This window comes from Notolabrus celidotus, chromosome 3 (assembly GCF_009762535.1).
Source record: "Notolabrus celidotus isolate fNotCel1 chromosome 3, fNotCel1.pri, whole genome shotgun sequence".
NCBI lineage: Eukaryota > Metazoa > Chordata > Actinopteri > Labriformes > Labridae > Notolabrus > Notolabrus celidotus.
The window spans coordinates 5,652,308-5,674,546 of NC_048274.1; the positions used below are offsets into that span (position 1 = coordinate 5,652,308).

At 39.9% G+C, this 22,239-nt stretch overlaps 1 protein-coding gene across 1 annotated transcript in view; it reads left to right on the top strand.

Moving 5' to 3' along the window:
* Positions 1-3,325: 3,325 nt before the first annotated feature.
* Positions 3,326-22,239, top strand: part of ly75 (lymphocyte antigen 75) — a 29,000-nt gene continuing 10,086 nt past the window's right edge. Inside the window, exons 1-21 of the mRNA XM_034680176.1 lie at positions 3,326-3,606; positions 5,696-6,067; positions 9,875-10,048; positions 10,225-10,386; positions 11,744-11,863; positions 12,522-12,662; positions 14,599-14,799; positions 14,903-15,063; positions 15,197-15,301; positions 15,507-15,595; positions 15,743-15,912; positions 16,071-16,270; positions 16,861-17,003; positions 17,210-17,288; positions 17,846-17,917; positions 18,207-18,330; positions 18,536-18,571; positions 18,704-18,873; positions 20,505-20,572; positions 20,711-20,787; positions 21,972-22,108. Coding sequence (XP_034536067.1) covers positions 3,507-3,606; positions 5,696-6,067; positions 9,875-10,048; positions 10,225-10,386; positions 11,744-11,863; positions 12,522-12,662; positions 14,599-14,799; positions 14,903-15,063; positions 15,197-15,301; positions 15,507-15,595; positions 15,743-15,912; positions 16,071-16,270; positions 16,861-17,003; positions 17,210-17,288; positions 17,846-17,917; positions 18,207-18,330; positions 18,536-18,571; positions 18,704-18,873; positions 20,505-20,572; positions 20,711-20,787; positions 21,972-22,108 — 2,901 coding nt within the window. The 5' untranslated portion in view covers positions 3,326-3,506. The remainder of the gene's footprint in view (positions 3,607-5,695; positions 6,068-9,874; positions 10,049-10,224; positions 10,387-11,743; positions 11,864-12,521; positions 12,663-14,598; positions 14,800-14,902; positions 15,064-15,196; positions 15,302-15,506; positions 15,596-15,742; positions 15,913-16,070; positions 16,271-16,860; positions 17,004-17,209; positions 17,289-17,845; positions 17,918-18,206; positions 18,331-18,535; positions 18,572-18,703; positions 18,874-20,504; positions 20,573-20,710; positions 20,788-21,971; positions 22,109-22,239) is intronic.

A 22,239-nucleotide genomic window follows, 5' to 3' on the forward strand; every position in this document is an offset into this window, starting at 1 on the left:
ATTGATCATTTAATAAAGTCTAACCATGATCTCCTGAAACCCTCTGAAGCTCTGCAGGCCTGAGTTTTGGTGTTGTATTTCTTTATATTGATGTGTCCCTTCAAGATGGCTGTCTGACCTTGCAGGTTGCTTGTGTTGTAGTTCTGCCAGCACTGGAAACAGGCCGATCAAAGGTAGGATTTTATTTTGCTGTTTTTTTATTTTTAATCTTTGAAGGAAGCTTTGAAATGAAGCCATGTGAACAAAACAGCCGGATAGACTTTGAACATTTTTTCAATTGTGTGTTTTTTTGCGGCTCCCCGGGAAATAAAAGGTTGTGCTTGTGGCCTGATGTGCAGATAATTTAATATTGATAAGACTACTTTTGTTTTATTTTTAAAAATGAGATAATTTATTATTTTTCCTTAAATACAATCTTAATGCTGTATCTTTTCCTGTTGTTTTTTTCAGTGTGCTAACACAATGAACAGGAACATAAATATTGTCCTAAAGGAGTCAGTGCTGAGTCTGAAGGCCTCTTTTTGTCCCCTCATGTGTAATGGTTCCAAACACAGTCTAAGCCTTTACATGGTCTTAATAAAGGCTGGGAGGTTGGCAGCAGCTCAAAACCCACATATGAGAGAACAGAGTGGACTGTTATCGACAGTTTATCTGACATCAGGATGTAAAGTTATTAATAATTCATAACAGCTGCAATGTTTACAAATACAACTCCTCTTCCACAGCTCTGTGAGTCTGGGTGAGAGGAGAGGAAAGGAGGAGAGAGGAGGGGAGTACTTCCTCTGCATTAACAGGGTGAAAATCAACACATGCGTGCCACTCACGGAAACAACCTAGTGGGCGTGAAAAGGGCATACGGGAAAATTTCCGGGCATTCAGGGACTTTGGAGGGAGGGTGAAACAGAAAGGAGAGATAAAATGCGAAAGCAGTACCGGAAATGAGTTGTTACGCCTTCCAAATAAAATCTAAAAATAAGGCATGAGTTTTTTGTTTCACATCACATTTATTTTGATGGTTCTCACAAATATGGTGTCCTTTGGTGAATCTTATTTTCATATTGAGCTGTGCATTAAAACTTACGGAAGAGGATTCGGGCCACTGGGACATTTTTTTTATATAGTTATTATAATTCTGAGATTGAAGTCAAAATTCTGAGATTTAAGTCAGAATTATGAGATTAAAATCTGAATTATGAGAAAAATCTGAATTATAAGAAAAAAGTCAGAATTCTAGGATTATAGTCAGAATTCTGAGATTAAAGTCAGAATTCCGAGAAAAAAAGTCAGAATTATGAGATTAAAGGGGACATATCATGCTTTTTTCATCAATATATATTGGTCTAAGAGGTCCCAAAAACATGTATTTAAAGTTTATGCTCAAAAAAACACTTTGAAATCAGATTTTGGCATGCCTGAAAAGTCCTTTTCTTCATTCCTCATCAGAACACTCTGTTTTCCCTCTGACCACGCCCCCTCCGGAAGTGGATGTGGCTCGGCTCTCCAGCACGTTGATCTAATGTTTACATGTTGGCTGAATATACACGGCTGCTCAGAGATCGCGTTACTTCAACCCTCTGAATCTGATCCTGACGGAGAGGCGCCTGTAGCAGGACCTTTCTGAAGGATTGGTCATAGATTTAGTGTTTCTTGTTGTTTTATTTATCAGTATGTAGACGTGTGTCTTGGTACACAGCTACGAGCATGTAGCTATGTGGCTATGCTAACTAGCGCTAGCACTTATCCATGATAAATCATCCACTAGATCTTCAAATCTGCAGACGTGGGGAGTAAACCCGACCTCTGCCAGAAAGGCAGCGGGACCTTTTATGAAGGATTGGTCACAGATTTAGTGTTTCTTGTTGTTTTATTTGTCAGTATGTCGACGTGTGTCTTGGTACACAGCTACAGCTACAGCTACAGCTATGAACATATAGCTATGTGGCTATGCTAATTAGCGCTAGCACTTATCCATGACAAATAAAAATCATCCACTATATCTTCAAATCTGCAGACGTGGGGAGTAAAACCGACCTTTGCGTTTATTAAGAAAGCCTACAACTAGCATGCCTCCCTCCTAAGCTCCTTGTTGGCACATATTTGTGCAGGTAATGAAAAACGGGGGAGGGATTCAGTATTATTTTATACAGTCTATGGGCTGAACAAGCTCCGAGCTCTGACTCCGTGACAGACCGGATATTGTTGTTACGTAACAAAAACACGGAAGTCTGAAACGGCTCGTTTCACACACATTTACAGAAAGGTGTAGAAATCAAAACAGGGGCAGAATGGATTTTTTTCATTCTTGGGGGGTTTGTAGACATGCCAGGGACACATATTTCAGGTAAAGAACCATTAAAAAGTCAATTTTGCATGATATGTCACCTTTAAAGTCAGATTTATGAGAAGTCAGAATTATGAGATTAAAGTCAGAATTATGAGAAAAAAGTCAGAATTCTAGGATTAAAGTCAGAATTCTAGGATTAAAGTCAGAATAAAGTCAGTATTCTGAGATTAAAGTCAGAAATGTTGAGATTAAAGTCAGAATACTGAGAGTGAAGTCAGACTTCCGAGAAAAAAGTCAGAATTATGAGAAAAAAGTCAGAATTCTAGGATTAAAGTCAGAATTCTAGGATTAAAGTCAGAATTATGGGATTAGAGTCAGAATTATGAGAAGTCAGAATTATGAGATTAAAGTCAGAATTATGGGATTAGAGTCAGAATTATGAGAAGTCAGAATTATGAGATTAAAGTCAGAATTATAAGATAAAAGTCAGAACTCTAGGATTAAAGTCAGAATTCTAGGATTAAAGTCAGAATTCTAGGATTAAAGTCAGAATTAAAGTCAGAATTCTGAGATTAAAGTCAGAAATGTTGAGATTAAAGTCAGAATACTGAGAGTGAAGTCAGACTTCCGAGAAAAAAGTCAGAATTATGAGATTAAAGTCAGAATTACAAGAAAAAAGTCAGAATACTAGGATTAAAGTCAGAATTAAAGTCAGAATTCTGACATTAAAGTCAGAATTCTGAGATTAAAGTCAGAATTAGGACTTTTTTTTCTCAGAATAATAATAATAATAAAAAAATGTTGACCTTAATTTTTAATTTTTTTTCCCAGTGGCCCTAATCCTCTTCCGTACCTCTCATAATATTAATAATAATTATTTAAAAAATTGACCTTAATTTTTGTTTTCCAATGGCCCTAGTCCTCTTCCGTAGTTTATGTTCTCCTTTTCCTGGACTCATGTAATTTTCTACCATATCTGTTAAACTTTATTTTGGTAGGATAAACCGGAAGTATGTCTCACCCCCCCCGGCCCATGCTGGCTTGACAGACCGGAGCTTCGGAGCGGGACCGAGAGTAGCACAGCTGACAGTTGTGTTAACTGGGTTAGACTTGTTCTCTGATCACTTTCACTTTGGGTTCACTTATTGATCGGCCTACATTCACAGTCAGCTCACCGGAAGTAGATTCTTTATGAATCCGACAGAAAGTCTCCTCCGTGACCATGAGACCCTCCGGAGCGACACTTTGCCTTTGTTTGTGGTCTGTGCTGGACTCTCTGGTTCTGTTGGGGACCTGTTCCCCGGCTGTCCTTGAAGCTGTCGGTAAGTTCTCCTTATCTGAAGCTCTCTAAATTAATGTCTGCGTCACTTATCATGTTGTGCGCCTCTCTGCTCTCCACCTTCTGCTGCGGGAGAACTTTCCTCTGTCTGCTGCAAACATGTCAGATTAACTCCCAGGGAGGCAGAAACAAAGACAGATAGTTAGACTAACTAGTTAACCAGTTAGTTAGTGACTTTAAACTGATCCAGTTTATATTCTGACACGTTAAACAAAGTGCAAACTCATCCCCCCTCCTCCCTCCCTCCCCTTGCTGCAGCTCTTCATACACCAGCTCACTCACACACTGATGCTTTAATGCTGTTTACTTTCTGTTCATGATCACTAGCAGCTCATGATAATAATAATAACCCTGATAGCTGCACCACCATGCACTGAGGCTCACATGAGACTGTCTCTGTTTAGTAAAGTCTGAACCTGCAGGGATTAAATGATGTGGAATAAACTTTATTTATATGTAAAATAAATAATGAAGAGTCCAGGAAACAGCCTCTAAATAAGCTGCACAAACAAACTCAACTCAACTTTATTAGAGTGCTTCACAGAATAACAGAGACAGAAATCAACAGCAATGGTACAATTATAAAAGGCAGGATTATAAATAAAATACTTTAAAATAAAATAAAATCAATAAAGTAAAATTAATAAAATAATTAATAGTGGAAAGAAAGGTTAAAAATAAGGTAGTGTTAACAAGATCAGGTGAATACAAGAAATAAATAAGATAAATAAATGTTAAAGCAATGATACTTAAAATAATTAAAATGATAATGCAGTCCATGGCTAAAAATAAATAACTCCAGATTAAAAGCTAGATTAAAAAGGTAAGTCTTGAGTTTACTTTTAAAACAAAGTACTCAGTCACTTTACCCACAATCATCAGAAAGACAAAATATCTGCCAACTCATAAATTGATCAATAACTATCTTTAAGTGATGGCTTCAGTAACTTTCAAATGGAGGACATAGATTATGTAATCCAGGATTATATATGTGAATATGTTCCTGTTGCTTCTTTGCAGTAAACAAATATCTTTCAGTCATCTCATTCTCAACACATGCAAAGTGTCTGTAACTTTTCTGACATGTAAAAACCAAACAGCTGACACACACTCAGGATGTAAATGTTATATTAACCCTCCTGTTATGTTCGTTTCTCTGGAACAAGCAATAATGTTCCTGGGTCAATTTGACCAGGGGCATATTCAATTATCCAATAGTGTCAGAACCCCAAAAATACCAATACACATTTTTGTTTAATCTATTTTTAACTCCATTACAAATCATTAAAATCAAGATTTAGTCCATTGGTGTTCTTTAATTCTCACAGGTCATGGTTCAATGAGGATAACTCACTAGTTTTTCATTAAAATTAATGATAAAACTTTTTTTAATATACATTTTAAAGCCCTAACTATAAATACAATAGTTTTACATGACATAGATTTTTTTTTTTATTTAATTTTTTTTTATGAAGTGATGTTGATAAATTAAAATGAGTCCTCTTCTGTCACACGCTGCCCAGATTTTTATGCTGCATTTAGCTGGTTTGGGAAGCATACATTGCCTAAAATAGACTTTTGAAAGGGTCAATTTGACCCGCAACATAACAGGGGGGTTAAAGATGAGTTTCTTGATACAGTTTATTTAAAGGGTAGATGCATTAAAGCCGTCCTGTGATAGAGAGTTAACCTGCAGCCAGAGATATTTGTCCTGCTCCGTGAATATCTGGGATTAATGTGATTAATGCAAAATTATTTCTACTCCAAGTTTGTTCATTATCCCTCAAGCAACCTCTCTTCAGTGAGAAAGAATTAAAAACAATCACAGGAGTTAAAATGATGTGTATTTTTTATTGTTTCCCAATTTCTCAAACACTCAAATACTGAAGAAGTTGTCGTTGTAGCCTCGGCAGTGTTGCCCTGTCAGTGTTGAGTGATTTGAATTATTTAGAGGATGTTTGTTTTTCCATTAAAAGATTATATTTCATAAACATGATTTTTACTTTCAGCTGAACATCTTTAGATCATTAGTCAGATTTTAAAATGTTGTGTTTTCTTTCCCTTCTCGACAGACAAGGACGCTTTCACCATCCAGCATGCAAGTTCAGAGCAGTGCCTGGGTACGGGGGCTTCCACAGACCTGACCCTCACCTCCTGCGAACCAAACAGCCAGACCCAGCTGTGGAAGTGGGGCTCAGGTCACCGGCTCTTCCATGAAGCCACCTCCCTCTGCTTGGCGTTGAACGTCTCCTCTAAGACGGTGTCCCTGGTGGACTGTGGCTCTGAGGTCCCGCTGGTTTGGCGCTGCCAGGACAGGGCTGTGTACACTGCTTATCAGATGGTGTTGTCAGGCAGCGACGGCAAAGTCGCCGCCAAACGGGATGCTAATGATACTTGGGTTAGAGGAGGATCCCAGGACAACATCTGCCAGAGACCGTACCGTGGTGAGTGTGGGTGAGCTGGGTCTTATCTGAGGGAGAAAACTCTTCCATGCTGCAGATCTGAGCTCTGTGAGAAGTGCTTCCAGCTCCCATTATGATCCCCTAAGGACCCAGTAATGCAGTCAGGAAGAGGAAGCAGAGGTAAACTCAGTTTGTGTTGAATTTAACACCCTCAGCCTACAGGGTGTGAGTCCTGCCCTACTTTATGATCCATTACGCCCTGGATAATAAGACGTTACCTCCTGCCTCGTGTCACATGACCAAACAGGTTCAGTTAGGTACATTTTAAACCGGAGTGATCTTCATTCCAGTGTGTTATTGCTCTCATGCCAGCAAACAACAAGGGAAGGATTTCCTCTGAAGCCTGAAAATATCTGTGACTCAGTCTGCCTGTTGAATGTTGGGGACTTTTCAGATGAGCTTTATGACTGTGAGGTCTGTGGGCTGAAGTGAGAGCAGCATCAAAGCTGACTTTCACTTTTGTTTTATGGTGCTCGTTTGCTGCGTGACTGATTCTGAAACTGTAGTGAAATAAAGAACCTTAAAGTTATAAATGTTTACAACTACAGCCCATAAAAGTACAGAGGAGGAAAGAGGTTATCATGTAGACGCAGCAGCTTGTAGCATAGGACGCTCAGTTGAAATGAAAAACAGTCAGAATCAAGCACAATTTATTTAACACAGCTAAACAGCTTACAGGTTAACATCCTCATGCCTGTGCTGGTTACTCATTGCTCTGGTTGAGTGGTTATATCCCAATTTAATCAGACACAGCCTACATACTATAATAATAATAATAATAATAATAACAACAACAACAACAACAACAATAGTAATAATAATAACAATAACAACAACAATAATAATAATAATAATAATTTTGTTTTTATTATTGTTACTATTATTATTGAATAAAATAAATAAATAATAATAATAATAATAATCTTTATTTATATAGCAGTTTTCAAAACAAGGTTACAAAGGGCTTTACAACTAAGAATTTAAAAGACAATCAGAGACAAATATGAGGAAGACAACAACTTCCTGCAGGGAGGTAAAGATCCACAAAGTGACAGAGATTTTTTTTTTTTTTTTCAGATTAGATTAGGTTTATTTTGGTCTGCATCAACAACCAATACTTCCCTCCACAACATAGGAGCCATTATAAAAATCACAAATAAAAGAAAAAACAAAACAATCACTGAGGGATTCTTCAAGAAAATATATATCCATATGCATACACACACATATTTATTTATTTTTTTTTTTTTAATATTTTATTTGTAACTTTTGTAATGTAACAAGACAAAACAAATACAATCAAACAGGGGCTCAGACATGTGAAATGAAATAAAATAAAATGGATAATATGAAAAATAAAAAAATAGACAAATAAATTAATAGAAAACACGTGAAGAAAATGTTAGTTGAGAAATTATTTTAAATAACAAAATAAACGAAGATAAGTAATAAAATAAATAGAAATACATATACACATAAACACACATATGCACACATGCATATGTATGCATACACATACATACACACATAAATAATGTAGAGAGAAAGCAGAAACAAAAAAAACAAAAAAAACAAATATAAAAAGGCCAAAAAGCTGCCAATTAAGATGCGTACGCTGGAGTGCTATGCGTCAAGTCTGCATATATAAAGAAATACTCCACTTTCATCACACGTCAGCCTCATCCAAAAAGGCAAGGAACGGGCTCCAGATAGCTGACAATGTCTTCAAAGAGCTAGATTGCAGGAACCTTAGTCTCTCCATTTGTATGACTGACATCATGTTAGAAATCCATTCCTGAAAAGAAGGAGGGGATGGGGACTTCCATTGCTTCAAAATAAGTCTCTTGGCAACTATCATCCCCAGTGTTAGTGATCGTCGCACAGAGGAGGAGAGATCCTTAGTGGACTGTGAACAGCCAAAGATTGCAAGTCCAGGTTCTGGCTGAAAGAGTCTTTTATAGGCCTTAGAGAACCAGTCAAATACCTTGGACCAAAAATCAGTTAGTGAAGGACAAAACCAAAAGGCATGAGACAATGTATCCTCAGAAATCCTGCATCTGTCACACAACGGGGAGACAAAGGAGTAGAACTTATGCAACCTTGATTTAGAATACTGTAAACGATGGACAACCTTAAACTGAATGAGCTGATTTCTGCTGCTTATAGAGCAAGACTGTATCATAGATAGACTGTCATCCCACATGGCTTCAGATATGTCAATACCCAATTCCTCTTTCCAAGTATCTCTGATCTTAACAGTGTGGGCTGGGGTACCAGCGTCATACAGACTGACAAATTTAGAGATAAGATGTCTGGAGTCAGGGGGGGTCTTTAAGGTGTCAAAAAAAGAATGTTCCACCTGAAGGGATTCAAAGTTTGGGATTTTAGATCAGACATAATGTCTTATTTGACACACACACATATTGATATGCACATGCATACATACACATACACATGCATACATGCACAAGTACATTCATGCATACATATAAACATGCAAACACATCCACATATATTTTAGTCAATCACATGCTGACCAAGAAAGGTGTCGGCTTAAGCCAAGGCTTATCCTGCCTAACCTTTAACATAACTTATACCATATAGGCAACATTGTGCTAGTAATTATGTTATTTTATAACAAAGCACTCTTCAAACGTTTCATTCAGAAACAAACTTACAAACAAAAAAACAAAATCTCAAAATATTTCAATCTCAACAAGCAGCAATTCAGTAATGTTTGTGAAATCTAATTTAAACAGTTTATACTTCATTCATATATTTATTTATTTGTTTATTTTTAAGCATTTTTTTAAATAGACAAAGAGAGTTTCACATTTTTAATTCCTCATCACAACTGTTCCAAACGATATCAAGGAAGCTAAAAACGGTTATGACCACCAACAGATAAAAGAAATAAAACAATGTTGGAAGAATAAAAAACAACAAAAGATAAAAGATTAAAACAATCAGAAATATAAAATATAAAAACCCTGTCAGTGATACTGACTGAAATAGAATAAAAAACATCAGGATTAAAACACATACAACTTTATCTCGGTGCTGCAGCGTAGATACAAGTCTGCATTTCAGGACTATGATAATGGAAATATAGATAATTAAATTAATTTACCATCAACTCATGGTGTCGACTAGCAAGAGTGATGACGTGTAATTGTTTAGTGAACATCCCTCGTTACAATGATTGTCATGAAATTGATCAATAATTCATCTTTTTAATACAAATCAAATAATTTAATGGGAATTGTTCTCAAACTATAAACCTTCAAGAAATGTTTCTTTTAAATACTTTTTAAATCAAAATAAAAAGTCTCAGAAGTTTTTTACCGGTAAATATTGAGATGCAAATTCAGAAGATGCAGATAATAAAAGTTAAATTGGTGTTCTCTGTCTTCAAAATAAAACATGAAACATGAAATGGAGGAGATCAGGGCGGAGATGAAGATGCATCAACAAGCTTCCTCAGTGCGTCACCTGCGTTCGTGGTTTCATGGTCAAACAACAAAACACAGTCACAACAAAACGGTCTCTGTTCCACCTCCGGGACTTTATTCAGCTCCTTCTGAGACAGCGTCTGTTCGGTCTGTGTGTGTGTGTGTGTGTCTCTTTGGAAGAAGAGAGTGGTTCCTCTCTGAGAACCACACATCACTTTCATTCAGTAACCGCCCTGGTGTGTGTGTGTGTGTTTCTCTTACTTACAAATAACAAAAGAGACAAAGACAGGTAACAGACCTTTGACCCTGCTCGTTCTTCACTCTCTTGTCTTTGCAGTCGTTCACACCACCAACGGGAACGCGGACGGCGCTCCCTGTCAGTTCCCCTTCAAGTACAATGGCAGCTGGCATCATGGATGCCTCCCAGATGAAGATCTTCCCCACATGTCCTGGTGTGCCACCTCGTCGGATTACGACCGAGAGAGGAAGAAGGGACACTGTCTAACAGCCGGCATGTTGAACTCTTTATTTCACTGATATGAAAACCTTTAACTCGACTGTGCAGACATGACTTTATAAAACTCCTCTCTGTTGCACACCGAGATGTTTCTGTCTCAAGTATTAACACAATGCATGATGCTCATAGACCCTCACACTCTCACTGACCTCCTCTCTCTGACTTGGCAGAGGAGGGTTGCCAGACTCTGTTCGCCGGGCCGGAAGGGGACTCCTGCTATGAGTTTGTTTCCATAGCTGCTGTGACCTGGCATGAAGCTCTGGATTCATGTCGGAGTCAGGGAGCCGATCTGCTGAGTGTGTCTGAGCCCGAAGATCTCCACTCCAAAACCTGTAAGACTGCTGCACCTCTCATAACATCATAATCTACTTTAATCTGAAGTTATAAGATGAGAAAAAGACACATCAACTTCAGTGTGTTGGATTCAAAATGTAAACTACTTTGAAGATCATAAAACTTTCATCAGCTGACCTGAGGAACCGTATTTACATCAATGTTGAGATCCTTCAGGAGAGCTTTTATTTTGAAGGCCTCCTCTGTTTGAGGAACATTTAAAGAGACAGAACACAGGATGAAGTTTCTTTTCTAGTTTTAACATCAAATCTTCAACAATTTTAAGGTTATTAGTTATTTGTTTATTCTCACATGTTATCTTCATTAGAATTAAAATATCACAGGTGGATGTCAGATCATGTAAGCTGACTTTTTTTACTGAGTATGAATAAATAAAACTTCTGTCCCTTAAAGTTTCATCGCAGAATAGGTCAAATAATGAGTCTTTTCGTGTTTCGTCACTGGTTGTATTTTGATGTTTTTGTTTGCACATTTCTTTACAGTCCCGTCTTGTCGGCCTTAAAGATAATCAGACAGAAATGTGAAGTCAAACTGGAAACGTCACTGAAACCACTTTTAACTCTGTGGTTCTGACCTCAGTACTTCAAAGATCTCTCTCTCACAAAAACTGAACTCATATCAAGTCACACCAGGTCACGGGGTTTTATCAGTGATTACCTTGAGTTTATCACAAAATTAAAAAGGAGTGATGCAGTGAGAGCGTGAACGTTCAGAGGGAACTCTTCTTTTTACATTTTAGACTCTGTTCATCCTGCTTGCAGCGGTCCTCTGGGACACTTTATGAAACACTTATTCAAACTTTAGAGGAACCTTATTTATATGAAGTCAGAGGCTGAATATGAAACAGACAAAGAATAGTTCAGATGTGACACAGTTAGATTCAAACATTCAGAATGAGCTGCGTCATTTAAATAAAAAATAAGTTCATATTCTTCTTTGGATTTAAGTGTTTTAAACACATTTCAAACATCATAAACTCAGTGACAGTTCTGTCTTTAGCTCAATATTTTTCCAGTCCGAGTGAAAATCATCTAACCCGTCATGTCCTTAAGATGTCACACAGATCGTCCCTGAAGTGTCTCATGCTCTGAACTCAGGTCTGTTTGCTGTTGTGCTGCACATTTTCTGCATCTGCATCTTTGTGTGATGTGGTTTCTTACTTCCCAAATCGTGAGCCGATGAGTTTCCATCTCTGACTCTTCTTCTTTTATCAACAGCTTCCTGATACCTTTAATAAACTATATACTTTATGGACTCATGTTGCAGCAGGAGAAACTTGTTGAGATATGCCCCCTTGTCTTGTGTCTTGTGATATATGTGTTACTCTGTGTGCAGTTTTGGCCGGCCTTGAAAGGATGCCTGAGCGGATGTGGTTCGGCCTTCATCAGTTGGACACCTCTCAGGGCTGGCAGTGGTCCGATGGCTCCCCTCTCTCCGTCCTGCGCTGGGAAACAGGTGATGAAGTTCTCCTTCTTTCGCCTCTCACTTCTCTTCCTCATGTCTGACAGTAAAACACTGGCGCGGCGTTGTAACCTCTGCATTTCCGTTAAAGTCTAACCCGCGACGGTTGGTGCATGGTGTAACCTTTGCTCTTTTTCTTTAGCGGAGAGATTTCACTGCACAGTGTGGGGAAGAGGTTCTTCTTAACCACATTGAACCACCTGCCTCTCTGAGCTCTGAGTAAACCTGCTGCAAGCTGCCGCCTCTGCTCCCCTCACATAAACTAATAAACTGAAAGTGGGTGACAGTGGGAGAAACAATGAGGCCAGTGTTTGGAGAAGCTGATTGTGCCTTGTTTTTGGGCACAGTGTGGCATGGGGATTGTTAGTGTTGCTGAATAACCCATTAATAGCTCTGAATGGAGGCTTTATGAAACCTTGTAGCTGTAGTGTTATGTTGGCTGTGTGTTTCCTCTTGTTCTGACGCTGCACTTTGAATGTCAGCAGTCATCTGGGCTGTGGCTGATATGAGCTCCTTGTGTTCTCCGTGATTTACAGCCTGTCAGAGTTTCCTGCAGAAGAAACTGTTCCTAGTCTGACTTTAAACACAAACACTGCTCCTCTGTCACAGTCTGGGTGTAATCTGATTTCTTCTTTGTTTGTTTGTGTGACAGGAATGCCGTACTCTGGTGTGATCACTGAGTCAGACTGCGGAGTCCTGAACTCCAAACAGAATTATGAATCTGACTCATGCAACAAACGGCTGCCGTACATCTGCAAGAAGAGAGTGAACGCCTCTGACACAGAGACAACAGGTTGGTCCGCTGCTCCCTCTGTCCTCTGCCCTAGCTTCCTTCTTCTGACTCCTACAGAAACACAAGCACTCAATGCTAATATGCTAGCAGTGGTTTGTTTGAGATCAGTTACTCATCACTCTGTGCTCATAAAACAGAGATCATTGTAGAGTGATATAAAGAGCGAAAGAGCTGTTCGGTGAGCTCGTTGGTAAAAAGCAGAAACACTTTAGGACTCCTCGTTTCCTCCGCCTCGTTATTAACGCTCCTGATTGTTTTATTGAACTTCGATGCATCTCATGGTGGTGAACAGAGCTGAGTCCTCTTCACTGAGCTCTGTTGAACACTTTGAATTTAATATATTGAGCTCATTCTTCATCACTAAACAAGTCTAATCAATAAAACTGAGAGAGGAAGATAATCTGAACATGAGTCTAATGAGTCAGGGTGTGAAAGAACTCGTATTCATACTGAACCGTTTCGGTATATATCATTTGTGTGTGTCTCAGCCCGACCTCACAGAGCTGGGTTCAGCTCCCCAGGACATCTCTGACTTGCTCACAGTGTATAACCCGACCCGGATCCTTAGGTCAGCAGGAGGAAGTCTTTTAAATGTACCCAGAGTCAAATCAAAGTCTGGTGAAGAGGCCTTTAGTTACTGCGGTCCTTCTCTCTGGAACAAACTGCCTGCTGACCTAAGGTCAATCACTACTGTCTCCACTTAAAAAATAAAACCTCAGAACATATTTATTTTCTCAAGCGTATGAATGATATGATGACTGATGTGACTGGATGCATGTGCAGTAACACTTACTGTTTGTTTGATTGCTGTGTCTGATGTATGTTGGGTGTATCTGTTTTTATTCTATTTATTTTTATAAGAATGTTTTTATGTTTTTAATTCTCCATGTAAAGCACATTGAGCCTGCGTGTAATGAAATGTGCTTTATAAATAAAATTGCTATCGCTCTTGCAGACATCAGAGCAGCTGAAGGGGGAAGCTGTAGATACATCAAACACACAATAGAAATTCAGCATGGTCATTTATCAGTAACACGATTGTCCTGGTACTTTTTTTTTACTCGTTATATGGCAAACAAACTATGACATTTACTCACCAAACCAAGAGTCTGCCCACATTTGGCACCTAGAGGGTTGATTGCAGATCCTGCATGATTTACTGATATTCAATTTTATCAGATTTAATTTAAAATGTTAAAGAAAAAGAGATCTGAGCAGGCCGACAGCCTGAACTGTCGATGCTGCACTTTTAGACGACGTGTAAACAATCTTAGAAGAAATATTATGTGTTACATTTTTTCTGTACCGAATCCAAACCCAAATGTTTATATATCATTACACCTCCCTGATTCAGCCTTAAAGATATTAAAGTCCGGACCAAACAGGTGGACAGACTGACAGACAACACTGCAATCCTCATCACGTCATGGTGTGTAGAAACGAGGATGTGGAGGCCAATATGAGCAAAGTGTTTGACCTGATTAACAGACTTAAAGCTTCCTGAAGCCCAACGCTCCATCCTGGATGCACAAAGTGATAATAATAATAATAATCTTTATTTCTATAGCACTTTTCTAAACAAAGTTACAAAGTGCTCCACAGAAAGACACAAAAATAAACAAAGAAAAAAAAAGTTAATAAATATATATTTTAAAATGTTTTAAGAAGAGTTTTACATTACATACAGAAGTAGCTTGCCTTATTTCAGTTGGTAGGTGATTCTGCAGTTTGTTTTATTTTGGGGGTGTGAGGAGGGACTAGCAGGGTTCCTTCTGCTCCTGTTTGTAACTCCCCCCATACGTTTAGTTCCCTAATACAAATCCATCCCTCTTCTCTCTCTTCTCGGGTTCTCAGATTGTCAAACTCTCTCTGTGTTCCGTTTATAAAACTCGTCCTCTCTCTCCCTCTCATCCTCTCCCTCTCCTCCTCTCCACAGAGTCTCTCGTGTATAAAGAGACCGTGTGTCAGGACGGCTGGGTCCCGTGGAACGGCTGGTGTTACAATTTGGTGGACAAACCTATGAACTTCACAGACGCTCAGCTTCACTGTAACCTGACGGAGGGAGGAGGAGGAGGCTCTCTGGCCAGCTTTCACTCCATCGACAGCAAAGAGATGATCAGCACCAACTTCCACGCAGGTGAGTCCAAAACCTGAACCTGGTCTCTCCTCAGGACACCGCCTGGATGGTTTGACTTTAAACATTTCTACAGACTGACGTTTGTGTTTTTATGATCCGTCAGATGGTTTGTTACTGGACGTGTGGATCGGTTTGATCGGGTTTGGGGTCAGCCCCACAGTCTTCAAATGGATTGACCAGGCCCCTGTGACCTTCACCTACTGGGACCAGAACCAACCAGCTCAGCCCGTTCTGGATACCAGCTGTGTCTACTACTCTGGAGAGGTGTGTGTGTGTGTGTGTGTTTTAGCCGTTGTTTGTATTTTTTCGTTGTTGTTGTGTGTGTATCAGCGATCCTCTGCGTCTAACTTTGCTTCTATGAGGAATATATAACCGAATGTGCGCCTGTTCTCTGCAGCTCCATCGGTGGCGTATTGAGAACTGCACGGTGAGGCAGCCGTTTATGTGTCAGAAGAAAGGAAAGGTGGAGGAGTCTGCAGCAAAAGGATGTCCCTTTGAGGATGTGAGTGTCGTCTCAGCTTCAGTTATTATTCTACGTTTTACTCGAGGCTCATCGTTCATGTCATCAGAAACATTCAATCTGTTTTCAAAAAGTTAAAAAGTGTTTATTCAGATTCACGTTTGTAAGGCCTCCACGCCCGGATCACTTCTGCACGTCCTGCATTATCAATATTCATAATGCTGAATGTCTGCTGTCGATCCTGCAGGGCTGGAGGAGACACGGAAACTCCTGTTATCAGCTGAACACCAAAAAGGTCTCATTCCAAGACCGCTGCAACGTCACCATCAGGAACAGGTAGGAGTTTGTTCTGCTTCTGACGTTACTGCACGTTAAAAACACACCATGACGCTGATCCGCTGCTGCAGCAACACAAGGACATTTTTGAACTCCTCCATCACTCAGGATTTAAAACACAAACCTTCACATTGACTGTCCCTCCAGGTTCGAGCAGACCTTTATAAACCGCTTACTCGCCGAGCACATCAGCAAAGACCCGCAGTACTTCTGGATCGGGCTGCAGGACATTAAGAACACAGGGGAGTACCAGTGGCAGAGCCATGATGGATCTCCAGGTGTGGTCACGTACGCCAACTGGGGCTGGTTTGAGCCAGGTGAGTCTAAACCTTCTCTGCTCCCCTCTGCACATAAAGCAGGACTGGTACGACACTGGAGGAGTATTCTCCAGGATTTACTTCTGTAATCCAGCTGCACATTGAGAGTGTGTCACACTTTCTCAGACTGATCGTCTCGTCCGTCACCTGTGTTTCAGATCGAGAAGGAGGCTGTGCCGTCGTTTCCACGGTGAAACCTCTCGGCAAGTGGGAGGCCAAAAACTGCACCTACTTCAAGGCGGGAACCATCTGCAGATTAGACCTGGGCCCACCTCCACCTCCAGTACGAGAACCCGACCTCAACACCAGCTGCCCTGATGGATGGGTGTCCAAACCAAACGTCAAATACTGCTACAAGGTACAGAGGAACCTGCATGTTTGTCTTTGCACACCTGAGGTCATGAAGACTGCTTCACTCGTTTTCAGAGATGACTGTTCACAGATGGTAGGAAGTAGTGGTAGTGGTAGTGGTTGTAGGGAGCTGTTGTTGTTTCTCAGCTGAGTGTGGAGACCAGCCCGACTGAAAGTAGATCAGTTACTGAGATCAGGAAGTTGATAACAGGTGAGCTGTCCACACTGCTGCAGCCCACCGTGTGTTTTCTGCTCGAGGCTCCATGAAACCTAGAACATTAAAAACCACAAACCAGACCGACTGTGGGAGAGTGACTTGTGGGTAATGTAATGTAGGCGGCTGGTTTTGATATTAAACAGATGCATGAAATATAGAGAATATATCAGTGTAGATCTGCTGAATCAAACCTGAAGAGTTTCTAAATATCAGTGTGAGGAGGGCTCTTTGAATCAGCGCTGAAATGGAAACTTCACAAGTCACTCAAAGCAAAACAAAAAGTCTTTAAACTGTGCTTCAGTCTGCTCCAGTCTTCCCTGCTGCTGCTGCTGCTGCTGCTGCTGCTGCTGCTGTTATTAAATGATATTTGACCTGCTCAGGTGTTTCACGAGGAGAGGCTGAGCAGGAAGCGATCCTGGGAGGAGGCCGAGAGGTTCTGTCAGGCTCTTGGGGGAAACCTGCCCAGCTTCACCAGTAATCTGGAGATGAGGACTCTGCACAGCATCATGAGAGACACCATCAGGTACTACACACACACACATACACACACACACACACACACACACACACACACACACACACACACACACACACACACACACACACACACACACACACACACACACACACACACACACACACACACGCACGCACGCACGCACGCACGCATGCATGCATGTGTTCCTCTTTTTTGATCCATCCTGTAAAGTTTCCGTGTTTGTGTTTCAGCAACAACCGGTACTTCTGGGTCGGCCTGAACCGGAGAAACCCAGCAGATCACTCCTGGCAGTGGAGCAATGGCCAGCCTGTAAGTCCAACCCTGATCCCTCACCCTAACCCTGATCCTGACCCTGATCCCTAACCCTCACCATAACCCTGATCCCTTAACTTAACCGGATCCAAAACCCTAACCCTGATCCCAAACCCTAACCCTAACCCTGATCCCTAACCCTTAACCTGATCCCTTACCCCGATCCCTAACTCTGATCCCTAACCTTAACCCTTACCTCAACCATGATCCCAAACCCTGATCCCTTACCCTGATCCTGACCCTGAACCCTAACCTTCACCCTTACTTCAACCCTGATCCCTAACGCTCACTATAACCCTGATCCCTAACCCCAAACCTGATCCATAACTCTAACCCTGATCCCAGCCATACAGTGAGAAAACAGACTTCTTAAACATTCAGAATGGTTATCGGATCACTTTCTGCTGGACTAAATAACTTTAATATTTTGATTGTATTTTATAGTTTAAACCCTGTGCTATCTCTCAAACCCTCCACATGTGTTTTTTCCAGTCTTATTGAACCGTAGTATTTCCTCTCTGGAGTTAAACTCTGTGTATTCGATGTCTCTGTAGGTGTCTATGGACGTGTTACACCAGGATTTCTACGAGGATGACGCATACAGTCGTGACTGCACTGCATTCAAGGTGGGCTGGTTAGAGTGATGTAGTTTCAGTGTTTCCTGTGTGTGCGTGCGTTCGGCGTGCATGCGTGCGTTTCACGTCTTTCATCCTATCCCAGAACAAACAGGCTTTAGAGCAGAGCTTCTCTGATTCCCTCTTCCTGTTCTCCTCCATTCAGAAAGACAGACTCTGATCTTTGACCTCTTCTTGTCTCAGTGTTGTCTGAAGCAGTCGTGCTCTCCTTAAATTCAGCACTGTCACAGTTTCTGCTTCTTCTTAATAACTTCATGGAAACTATCTGTGTCCCCGTCAGACGGCGAGGAGCACACTGAAGCACCTGTTTGTGTTTCTGCTCCACGACCTGCCTCCCACTCCGTTCTACGCCACACCGTTCCACTGTGACGCCCGGCTGGAGTGGGTCTGCCAAATACCCCGCGGTAAGACTATAAGAAGTACAGAGTGTGAGTGCCAAAGAGACGAGAGTTTTAACATAATTGTATAAAACACAACAGAGAGGTAAAGATGGAGATGTGTCCACACAGGATTTGAAACCTTAAGGTCGAATGAAACCGGATAAATCCTGATGTTTGTTTGTTCTGAGTTCACTTCTTCTTCTTCTAACTCATTTTGTTGCTTCAACAGGAGTAAAGCCGAAGAACCCGGAGTGGTACAATCCTGGTAACGACCGAACCTTTCCAACATTTCTGTTAAAGTCTCTGCTGAGTTTGTATTTTGGAGCGGACAGAGATCTGCAGGTTCGTGGATGTTGAGCTGAGCCGTGACTTTAAAGCTGCTTGTTGTGTTTTTCAGACGGGCACCATGAGACCTCCGTCTTCGTTGATGGGGCAGAGTTCTGGTTCATGAAGGAGCCTAAGTTAACGTTTGAGGAGGCCCAGCTCTTCTGCAGCATGAACGGCAGCAAACTGGCTGCACCGACCAGCTCGACGGCTGCCAGCCGGATCCACGACCAGATTACAGAAGTAAGTGAAGAAGGAGAGGAAGTGGACGTGTAATTATTGGATAAAAGAAATGCCATCAAACCAGGTGAACTGCCTTTTAATGAGCCACGCCCCTCTTTGTGACTGATGCTGCACCCCTTTACGTCTGGATGCTTAGATGGCAGGTTACAGAGAGAGGGAGGAAAGTTCCGTGTTATAACTATCAGCAGTTCTTCTAAAATAAAGAGTCCTTGATTTCAGACAGGGGAGAAATACCAAGCTCTTTATTTCTAACCAATGACAGGCTGCAAAGATGATCATCATCATGGATCAGATGGAGTAGCTAAAATAAGCTGCTTATGATGAAACATCTTAAGTGAATGGAGAATTATCTGGTGATTACCTCTCAGTGATTCAGATTCTTTAGTTTGAGTAAATAATACAGAATTTACAATGGCTGTTACGGTCCCATACACATGATATCTTCTGAAAGTAGACGTGCCTGTGACGCCTCTTTTTCAATCCAGTCCACTTTATTGTATAAGAAATTTTAAAAACAGGAAAGTTTACCAAAGTGCTGCACAGTGATGCAGAACACAGAACATACAACAATGTATGAAAATAAATAATGAGCCTCCCAGCTTCACTAGATGGATTAGAGACACCATGCATTTTCTTAAACTTGGAATAATAAAATATACCTTGAAAGGCTCTTTGCACAATTTTAACAAGACTTGGACCCCCTTTTTAGAATATTAGGACAGCTTACAAGTCCCTCTATTGTTCATCTCTATTCAAATAGAGATGAACAATAACATAGTAGAAGGAGGGATGACGTCAAATTTTTTTTTTACTTTCAATTTCAAATTGTTTTTATTTTTTATTTTTTGTGTGTTTATTTATTAATGAATTAATCAATTAATTTTAAAACATTATTATCTCATCACAAAATATATATGTCCACACATGAGATAATCACATATGTAAGATCTGGGCTATGGGGGTGAAGGGAGGGCTGTTTGTTTTTGTTTTTGTATTCGTTTACCTGCAAAGTGTGTTGCAAACTAAATAAATAAAAACAGTTAAAAGTGAAAAAATAACAATGATAGAATAATATTTTTTTTGGTTGTTAAGCTATCAGTATTGTTTCAGGGTGGAGTTATTCAATATTAATATGTGTAACTGTATATTCCTCGAGCTCAGAGGAACATGAAACGCCCCTACAGTTTAGATTTAATGAATAAAACTGACTTTTATTTTGAAAGTTTATGATGTTTACATTTCCTCTCTGTGGACATCTGTTGTTGAAGCGTAGGACCTAATGACCGGAGACATTCCTTCCTCCTTTTCTCGGTTTTAAGAAGTGGGCAGCTCTTCATGAGAATGCAGCTGGAAGCTGTAAAAATAAAGTAGAACTGAATCTGAAGCCTTGAAGCTGACCGCAGAAGAAAAATACAAACATGAAGTCATGAAACAGAGTCACGTTAACAAAGCAAGCTTTGTCTCTGAGATGAGTTTCTAATACAGTCATTAATTTATCAATGATAGTTTGATCTGAAAGGAACAAACACAAACTTATCAGGTAACGTCTCTCACACTGATGATGTTTTTTAATGTGCTTAACACGGTCCTCCTGATCTGTGCCTGACTTGTTCCCTTCTCTCTCTGAGCAGAGGTCCAGCTCTACCAAACATAGCTGGTGGGTAGATCTGAGAGAGCCTGGGAGGATATTCCCCATGACGTAAGCGTGCACGCTCCCTCACATACACATCTTATCATGTCATGCAAACACAAACTGACCCCATGTTTATGATGCTTAGACTTATATAAAATACATTATAATGTGATGTTGATCTGGACTTATATAATCATGTTGCAGGTACACCCAGATGTACTTCTATCACTCCATTTTCCTGGGAAGGTGCACCTCCATCAGTCCTGAAAACTACTTCCCAGGTGAGTACTCACTGCAGTGTTTGAACACAGCCGAGCATCACTAAGAGATATTACACGACATCATTCTGAAATCATTTCGATGAATCCATCCATGCAAACAGGAGGATGACCCTTACATGAGGTAGAGTGTTACCTTCATCACACAGCTTTAGGGAGACAGATTATTCATCAGATACAGGAGAGACAAATATAGATTCTTTGATTTTTTTCACCAATGTCAAACTTTATACTAAGAAGAAACAGGTTCAGTTGAACAGACATGACAGCTGATTATGATCAATAAAATAAAATAAATTGATAAAATAAAATGATAAACTCATAGAATATGAAATAAAAGCAAAATAAAAAAATGTAAAAAATTAAATGAGAAAAATAAAATGAAATAAATTAACATAAAATAAAATGAAATGAAATAAAATAAAATAAGCGTCCGAGATGCTGTGTGCTTCCAGAATAAGAGAAGTTATGGTTTTGTCATTATGTGTGCGTTTCTGTTTTTCAATCCAATCCCTCTTTATTTGTGTTCATGTATACAAGCACGCAGCCCAAAGAGCTTCATACAGAACAAATAGACTGAAGAGTTACAGCTATCAATAATTAATAAAAGACTACAACTAAATAAAATCAAGAAAGTAAAAAAAAAAAAAAATTAAATGGAGGATAATTTAAATCTGTGAAAAGTTTTTTTTTAATAAAGTAAATAAGTAAATAAACTAGTAAATAATAAGTAGATGAAATAAAATAAAATTTATTGTTAAAATTTTTTATTAAAATGTAGACCAGTTTCCCCAAATTAGAAGCTGTTTTAAAAAGATAGATCTTTAGTTTTAAAAATGCAGAGATCATCCATGTTCTGATGTAGAAAACATCCAGCTACATCAACAGTTTGTTCAAATCTGAAGACATTAGTGTGTTTGTTTTTCTGTTTTATAGGATCAGAGATTGTTCAGTTTATTGTTGAATATATTAAAGCGCCTTAAATTAAATTAAAGGAAGTGAAGTTCTTCACAAACTCAAAAGTTAGGGTAACTTATGTTTACAATTCAGCTGAAAATACTTGAATGATAAAGTAACAACAGAACGAAATGTGACTTTTTACCGTTTATCCTTCAGAGAGTAAAAAGATCTCTGATGCTCTCTGTCCTGTACTCTTAACACCTCTCATATCCTATGTTCATCTGCAGAGCACGAGCGCAGTTGCAGACAGCGGTTGTCTTTTGTGTGTGAGAAACACAACACCACATCGGTGGAGATTAATCCTCACGAGCCTCGGCCCGAAGGTCTGCCCTGTGGGAACAGCTCTGAGTCCTTCAGAAACAAGGTCTGAACCTTCAACATGCTCAATACTGTATCTACATTTAGACCCTGCATTACACCTGGAAACAGATCAGCTCCTGTTCATGCAGCTGTCACACTGAACTCAACACAGTTCACCCAGAAAGAGATCAGTGG